Here is an 8,981-nt window from a genome sequence, read left to right as displayed (position 1 = left end):
ACAAACGCTCAGGACTTGCAGGGGACCCTGAGACCTGACAGGAGCCCCAGCTGTCAGTGGGCCAGAAAGTGGGGCCCCACCTCTACAGCTGCCCGGGGTTGAATTCTAACAACCGATGAGCTTAGAAAGAAGACGGCCTACTCCAGGAAGGACCCCGCCCAGCCCGCAGCTCACCTGGGCCCTGGGCCCCTCGCCGCCCCGCTAAGCTCCTCCCAGACTCTCCCCACAGGAGCCGAGTCGGCAGCGGGGCTGTCTTAGGCCGTAAGTGTGTGGTCTGTGTTCCACGTGGGAGCAGGCCCCGAGAGGACTCAGAGCGGAAGGAAGGTGGTGGTGGGCGGCCCCACTGCACTGAGACGACGGGTTACCGGGTTCTGGATTCCGCGTGTTACCTTGAGCAGCTGCAAACAGCACCCGACTGTCCTCACCTGCCTGGCTGAAACCCGAACCCGACGGTGCATGACCCTGAGGTTGACAAGTTTGGAATGACTCGATAAAATGCACAGCTGTGTGAGACATGTGTGTCAAAGGGGTGGGTATAAGCCCCACAAACGCTCAGGAGCCTGACACTGGTGAAATTTCAGGGGTCCTGCGGTCTGGGACATTCCATGATTGTGGACAGATTTTGCCATCTCTGGCGGCTTTCACCAAGAAGCAAGTGCAGTGCCTGAGGTGCGGGTTCTCTTGATTTGGGGCCCATGATGCTTCAGCAGGGGGGGCTACTCCTCATTTACTAGGAACCTAACAGGCTGTTGGGTTTGAATGAGGCTCAGAACTAGAGGGGGCCCTGGCACGATTCCGGCCACTGTGCTAGCCGCTCCCCATGTGGGCAGTGTGGCCCAGCCAGTACAAGTGCGCTGGCAGTGTCACAGCAAAGCCAGCGCTGTGTGGCCTCGCGGAAGGTCCCTGGAGGAGAGGCAAGTCAGTGTGAGCCTGGGATGTTAGGAAACGCCCTGCTGTCCTCCTCAGATAACTGTTCTCCTTTTGAGAAACTGCTTCGGGGTACATGTTGGGTTCTACAATAGTACTGGCCTCCACGACACCATGTGATAGGAGCTGCCATCACGAGTGGGTGTGTTCTAACCCACTGAGCCATGAGGTCGGGTGTGCACAGCAGCGCTCCGCCGGCCATGGGAGTGGCCACGCGTGTGTAAGAGACGGCTGAGGTGGACCCTGGGGCAGGGACTTCCGTGGGCAAGGGGCTGAGACTCGCGTTCCCACCCCACCTCCTCACTTCCTGCGTCTATGACCCCGGCGGTTCTCTGTGGTGAGCTTACTGGGGGAGGGACGCTGGAGCCTGATTGTAGGAGATGTCACATGATGTGTTGGCAGCACCCACAAGTGCACAGCTACGGCCCCCCTCCCGGGTGCTGCTGAAAGGGGTGAAGTGAAGGGGGAACCTCCTCAGTGGGCGGGACGTTGGCCAGTGCACCTGTTTTCACTTTGTCAGGAGTGAGAGATGATGCAAAGTATGTATCTGCATGGATTCTAAGCAGTAAGTCAGCAATGATCAGAGACGTGGAAAGAACAAGAGTGGAAAGAGGCCAAGATGTCGTGAGAAACTGTGACCTGATCTCTGCAAACGAGTGCAGAGTGACCGCACTAAACAGAAGCTGCACAGGAGAAGCGGAAGAATCCACTGGACAAGATGACCCACTCTGTGGACAGCGGTCAGCCTCCCCCTACCTGCCATGGACACAGCAGCCACGGGGATGGGGACGGAGGGTCTGCTGGTCACCACGGCATATCCGGCACAGCCACTTCCGAGCGCCCGATCTTCCAACAGCGGACTGCACCGAGGAGCCCCCAGCATGGCAGCATCTACAGGGAGATGCCAGCCACCTGGACAGCAGGCTGATTACATCGNCAACAGTGGTTCGAGTCAGCCCGAGCTGAGCAGCCGTGAGCTGCCAACAGGTGGCGGGATGGCTCAGCTAAAAAAAAAAAAAAAAAAAAAGCCACAGTACTGTTTAAACCGGCTGTCCTGCAAAGGTGGTGACTTCCAGTTGTTCTAAATCCTTTCCAAAGCCTAGTGTGGTATTTCTGTTTAATTTTAGCCATTCCGATGTGTGTGTGTAGTAGCATCTCATAGGGCTTTTAATTTTCATTTTCCTTTTTAAAGATATTTTCAAGTTCCTATTAGATATTGGTTTTCTTCTGCACAGTATCTGTACAAATATTGTCCCCTTTTTTAAGTGGTTGGCTGTCTTCCCCAGGTGTAAGAGCTCTTAATATAGTATGGACTGAATTTCTTAATATAGCACAGACAGTGTTTATTTCTGAACATAGCCTCCTAAAGTGTGGCTTCCATTTTTGTTTTCAAAGAAAACAGTTGAAGTGTCCAATTTTATTACCTCTTTATTCCGTGGGTCATGTGTTTGCGTGTTCTAATAAACCCTTCCTATTCAAAGGTCACAAAGATTTTCTACTGTGCTTTTTGTTTTGTACTTTTGGGTTTTACATTTAGGCCTGTGCTCTATTTTGAGTTAATTGTTCTGTTTGGTAAGGGATAAAGGTACATCATTGTTTGCCACACAGGTAACCTCTCCTGGTGATCCAGCACCATTTGTTGAAGACTTTTCTTTCGCTATTAAAATTTTCTCGGTACCCCTGGCAGAAATTCAACTGATTATATTTGTGTGGGTTTAATTCACCTGCATGTCTGTTATTGCACTGAAACCAAAGTGTCTTAATTACTGTAACTTTATAGCAACTATTGTTTTACATTTAAAAAATTGCTTTGATTCTGTGTATTTTTGAGTTTCTATATACATTTTAGAATTAGATGTCAATTTCTACAAATAAACCTATAGTAGTTTGAAAGATTGCATTGATTCTAGAGACAAAATTGATGATAATTGTTATCCAAAATATATTTAGTCTTCCAAACAGTGAATGAACATGGTGATTCTGCTGTTGTGAAAATACTTTTAAATTTGTCTCAAGGATATTTTGTAGTTTTCATTGTGCAGTTCTAGCAACTATTTTCTTAGATCTATTCATAAGGATATTCCTTTTATTTTTACTGTAAACGGAATTGTATTAATGATTTAATTTTCCAGTTAGCATAAAAGAATACAGCTGATTTTTAAATATTAACCTGGGTCCTGTGACTCTGTTTAATTCACTTATTAGATCTCATAATTATTTTGTAGACTATATTTTTTACATGAATAAACATACCATCTGCAAATAATAGTCCTTCATCTAATACTTATCCTTTTATTTCTTTTACTTAACTTCAATGGCTGGGTCCTCCGATACCATGTTGAATAGAAGCAAAAGCAGGCTTTCTTGCCCTGTTCTCAATATTAAAGACAAATAACTGTCTTTACTTAAGTATGATACTAGCAGTAGGATCTTCCTAGTTGCTTGTTGTCAGTTTGAAGCAGTTTCCTACTATTTTATTTAGCTATTTTATTTGCTGGTTTTGATAATGAATAGTTGGTGAATTTTGTCCCATACTTGATCTACATCTTTTGAAAAAAGCATATGATTTTTATCCTTTATTATGTTAGTATAGGAATTTGCACTGATTGATTTTCTAATGTTGAACCAACCTTGCATTCCTGAGATAAACATTAATTGGTCATGATCTTTTATCTTTATTATTTATTATTTGATTTCATTTGTTAATATTTACACCTTTTTTCAAGAGAAATATTTGCCTGTAATTTTTGTAATCTATTTGCTATTTTGGGGGGATATACTTATGTTAGCATCATAAAATCAGTTTGGCATTATTGTCCCCTACTTTATTTTCCAAAGGAGTTTTTGTAAGGTTGATATTATTTTTTCTTTCAATACTTGATGGAATTAATCAGGGAAGCAATCTGTCCCATTGATCTATGTATTCATTTTTCTTTTATTGTAGCTAGTGAATGCTAAAATTCACTAAAATTCTCCCTTTTTTCTTAGAAAGCTGTTTTAGCTATTCTAGTTCCTTTGCTTTTCCATATAACATTTTGAATCAGGTTGTCTGATTCAAAACCAACAACAATAAAAATATCTTTATGGGATTTTGATAGCAATTGTATTAAACATATACATTTAGGATAATGGGGAGTTTTGATACCTTTACAATATTGACTCTTCCAAATCCATAAATGTAGTATGTCCATTTGTTTAGGTTATCTGATTTCTTTAATCAGTGGTGTATAGTTATCATTGACCATTCTTATATACAGTCACGTGTCACTTAATGACGAGGATGTGTTCTCAGAAATGTGTCGTTTGGCAATTTTGTCGTGGTGCAAACATCATAGAGTGTGCTTCCACACACCTGGGTGGTGCGGCGCACTTCACACACAGGCTGTGTGGTGTAGCCTGGTGCTCCTGGGCTGGAGACCTGCTCACCATGTTACCGTATTAACACTGTAGGCAGCTGTAACACAATGGTAAGCATTTGTGCGTGTGAACATAGCGAACCAGAGAAAAGCTACGGTGAAGATGTGGTATAAAAGGTAACGTGTGTGTGCCCGCTTGTGTTTGGAGGGCGCCGGGTGGGCTGTGGAGGGCGGTGTCCTGAGAAGGGGAGGGGACAGCAGGAGGAGAGGGGGAGGGGAGGAAGGGGGAGAGCAGAGCTAGAACGAGACCCAGAGGGGTAAAGCCTGAGACGAGAAAGAAGAAGAGGAGGCCAGGGGCAGGGCGAAGGGGAGCGAGGGCGAGGACGACTGGGAGGAAGCAGGGGGAGAAAGGCAGGGAGGGCGTGGGCCGTGTGCACGCGTGGGCGCGGGTGCGGGTGCGTGTGCGTTGCGGGGCAGCGGCCCGGGCTCCGGCTCCTCTCTGGCTCCCTCACCAGCTCCGGGCCCGGCCACGGTGGGCTCAGGGCGGCCGGTAGGTAGACAGCGTGCTGAGCCTTGCATCTCTCTAAACCACCCAGAGCTAGCAGCGAATTCAGCATTGGAGTCAGGCCCAGCCTTTGCTTTCAGCATCACAAACGTTCTGTTATAATCCATTATAACCCTATGGAGCCGCCGTCGTGCGTGCCCTTGGTCCTTGCCTGAAGCACGGTTATGTGGCACACGACTGTGTGTCTGTTAGATCCGGAGTGAGTTGTTTCATTTTGGGGGGAGCTGCGATAAGTGGTATTATGGATTCACTTTTGGATTCCAGTATTCATTGCTAGTATTTAAAAAAATGATCATTTGTGTTCATTGGCTTTGCCTCCTGATACGTTGCAAAACTCAATTCCACTTAAAAGACAACAAAATATGTGTTTTAGGGTATGTCCTAGGAGTGCAGCAGTCTTACCTGTAGCACCTGTCACTCCATGGTACTGGACTGGTATCACTCTGCAGCATTACACATACTGTGGTGTGAAGGTTTGTTGATTCTCAGGATAGTTACTAGCAGATCATATGAGTTTAGATGATTTATGCCAGTATCCATTCTCTTGGTGACACTCAATAATTAAAAGTATTTGTGTAAAACACTGCGTGCAGATTTCCCCTCTCTGTGTGTCATGATTTAACACTGTCAGCACCTTTGCCCTGCATTTCCATATTTGTGTTTCAAGAAATGCTAATATGTGTTTTGAGGGAATATGTACCATGATTACACACACTTAGGGAACATTCTTTTCCATCAGTATTTTACCACATACACCCTTGTTATTATTGCAGCAGGTAAATCTAATTAACTCTGCATAACCAGTACTTTTTCTATCTGAAATATTATTCCCCAAATAAAATGTCTGTTAAAACTTGAGGAGCTCCGTGGAACCTAGAATGGAAAATACTTTTCTCTGAGTAACAGCTAAAATATTTTCCAATTTGAAAAAATGTACTTAAAAAGAACGATATGAACTTTAATATAATGCCACCCAGATCCAAACAGTGACATGAAATATGGAATCATGATGCAGGAAAAGGCTCTTGTGCTCGATAACCGTGCCTGTGGTGTGTCGCCAGCATCTGTGTGAATCCTCGGCTGACTACATTCGCAGCAGCAAAAGGGGGAACAGGATAATCAGAAACCCCAGCCCAGTTAGAGGGCCCTGACCCCAATGCGAGGAGTGGGTCCCAATGCACAGGGGTAAGCATTTCTCTAGTGCCCGTGACACCTGGATTGTTTTCGTCTGAGTCCTTCCCGTCCTCACAGAAGAAATAGCATGGCCTGCTTGTGACGGCGCCTGTTGTACAAGTGAGGCAACTAGAACTGAGAGAACTGACTGCTTTACCCAGGACCCCCGAGTTTGTCAGTGACAGAATGTGTTATACTTGACCTTGGTTTCTTTCTATCCTTCTTTACTTTCTGTTAACATTAATTTTTGATATACATTATCTTTATGTTAGGGATGGTCAGATTGAGTTCAGTTAGGCTAACTAACTTTTCCAAAATTACATTTATCAACTCTTAGAAGTAGGGCTTGAAATTAGGATATTAGTAGAAATAAGCTGAAACTCCTCCCCATCTTTGGGCTTTTTATGCTTCTCAGCCATGGTCCTTACAGGCAGCATGACAGCCGTATTTGGCTCTCACTATGGCAGCGGTTCTCAACCTTCCTAATGCCGTGACCCCTTAATACAGTTCCTCATGTTGTGGTGACCCCAACCATAAAATTATTTTCATTGCTACCCTGTAACTGTAATTTTGCTACTGTTATGAATCGTAAATATCTTTTTGTTTTCTGATGGTCTTAGGTGACCCCTGTGAAAGGGTCATTTGACCCCCCCCAAAGGGGTCGCGACCCCCAGGTTGAGAACCACTGCACTGTGGCCTTGACCTCTGGTTTCTGCTGTCACTTAGTGGATGGCCCATTCAACCTTTGAAACTCAGCGCTATGTGATCAGTAAACTAGTTTAGGTCATAGTGTTGTTCTAAACCAGGATCAGAGTGAGAAGTTAAAGCTTTTCACTTATAAGAGGTATTTAGAGAAGTCAGATTTCATAGAAACAAGTAGTAGAGTGGTGGCTGCCAGGATTGGGGACTGGACTGGGGAGCTGTTGGATGGGTATAGAGGTGCGACTTCCCCCACATGAGAAGACCTGGACATTAGCTGTACACCAGCGTGACCGTACTTAACCTTACTGCACTGTACGCTCAACAGTGGTGAAGATGGTGAATTGTATGTTATGTGTATTTTACCACAGTTAAAATCAAACAAACAAAAGTTTTAAAGAAACTAGAATGTTCTTTGCAACTGTATCCTCTGTGTAAAGTAAGTGCGCGGCGCTGGAGGCAACTGCTGCTTATTCACTTGCTCTCTCCCCACAGTGATCTGCAGTCCTGGCTCCTACAACCCCCGCGACGGGACTCACTGCCTTCAGTGCAACAGCAGCCTGGCCTACGGGGCGAAGGTGTGCGGGTAGGCCGTCGCCGGGCTCTCGGTGGTTTATTAGACACGAAGGACGTGTGGAAACATGAATGTATAATAAATCACTATTATGCCAAAATTAAATGTATCAGATTTTACCAAAAAAAGTGTCATCATTTTAATTGAAACACTGTGTGTCCAAATGCTTTCTTTCTTTCTTTCTTTCTTCTTTTTAATTGGGGAATTGGGGGAAGGGGAACAGACAAGTTGCTGTCGTTTTGTTCTTCAGTCTAGTTGTGGAGGACGTTGCTTCACTGGCCCACGTTGGCACCATCATTGCGCTCTTCCCGGGCGAGGCAGATCAGTCGCCAGCTTCTGGACGGCTGCTCACGGCAGCTGCTGGCCGCTCGCGCTGGCTGCTGGCTACACACAGTAGCCCATGGCCACCCACTGCCACAGGGGCTGCAGCCTACGCCGTCGCAGGCGACTCACGGCAGCCCAGCTCCATGTTGAGCTGTTGTTCAGCATCTTAGCTGTAGAGGGCAATGTCACTGGCCCTCATATGTGGGATCCGAACCGGGGCCCTCTGGTGTCCCAAGCCAGTTCTTAACCAGTGTGCCACTCGGCTGGCCCTCCAAATGCTTTATGAAGGGAACCTCCAGTAGTCCTAATTCATTAATGCCAGACCTATAGGTGACCCCTAAGTATTTCTTGTATTACTGCTTTTCAAAAGTAGTTGTAAATACACTATCGGGTTAGCCCAAAAGGTTTTTCAGGATTTTCCGAAAAAGATCGCCATGCTGGCTTCACTGTATGCTGAATAATCTCAGGCCATCGTATTCTTCAACATTCATTTTCATTTCAGCTTGTCTCATTCCTTTGATTTAATTTTATGGGATTTTATTTCTTTAATTTGACCTTTCGTAGTGCAAAGTCACTTTTTGGAAAGCCTGCGACTCTTCTGATTACAGTTTGAGCCACTTTCATGTGAGGCCCGGTCCCAGCAGCACCATGGGTTTTTAATAATGTGGGTATCTTAAACGTCTCATTTTGAAGTCCTTTAAATTGTCTTTTTGACCATTTAGAATGGAATGGTCATCGTATGTGTCTAAATGAGCATTTGAACTTGCACAATATGGAGAGAGAGAGAAACTAAGCAATTTCTTTCCCCGAGAAGATCTCAGGGAAGAGAGCCAGCCGGCACCACTTTGATTTCGTCTTCATCACTATAAAGTATTACGTGATAGATACTGGTGCCACCCCCACTCACATACACCCTCTGTCACACTAGGCTGCTATGTATGAATATGAAAGATTACCAATGATTTAAACATTTAACTACCAGGAAAGTACATGAGTAACTTACAAAACCAGTGGTTTCTCAGTTTTTTAATTATTGTTCTATTTATATTTGTATCCACTTGATACTCTTGGACACTTCCACTTTTCCCTTCAGATTCCCTTTCTTAAGACAAACATGTTGGATCTGGGCACGACTGTGAAACACAGTGACAGGAAAAAGGTCACTTGTACCCAGGCTCTGACTGGCGTCTTTTAATTGACCAGTTAATACGCAGCCTCTCATTATGTCATTCCATGGAGCATTTCTGGGATTCTCCCACAAATACAAATTGAAGAGAAGTGACATTTGTTTGTTAGGCCTCATGATGTTTCTTTAAAAAACCCGTTGGACTTTCAGGATCATGATATCATCGTTTTCATGTGT

General features: G+C 45.0%; 1 protein-coding gene across 1 annotated transcript in view; it reads left to right on the top strand.

Moving 5' to 3' along the window:
* The window catches only part of ZPBP (zona pellucida binding protein), a 314,051-nt gene extending 306,637 nt beyond the window's left edge, over positions 1 to 7,414 (top strand). The window contains exon 9 of the mRNA XM_019652971.1: positions 7,216 to 7,414. Within this exon, the coding sequence (XP_019508516.1) occupies positions 7,216 to 7,310 (95 nt within the window). The 3' untranslated portion in view covers positions 7,311 to 7,414. The remainder of the gene's footprint in view (positions 1 to 7,215) is intronic.
* The last annotated feature ends 1,567 nt before the right edge of the window (positions 7,415 to 8,981 follow it).

This window comes from Hipposideros armiger, unplaced genomic scaffold, assembly GCF_001890085.2.
Source record: "Hipposideros armiger isolate ML-2016 unplaced genomic scaffold, ASM189008v1 scaffold_191, whole genome shotgun sequence".
Classification (NCBI taxonomy): Eukaryota; Metazoa; Chordata; class Mammalia; order Chiroptera; family Hipposideridae; genus Hipposideros; species Hipposideros armiger.
Note: the sequence above shows the minus strand (reverse complement) of the source record. Positions and strands in the feature narration are given on the sequence as shown.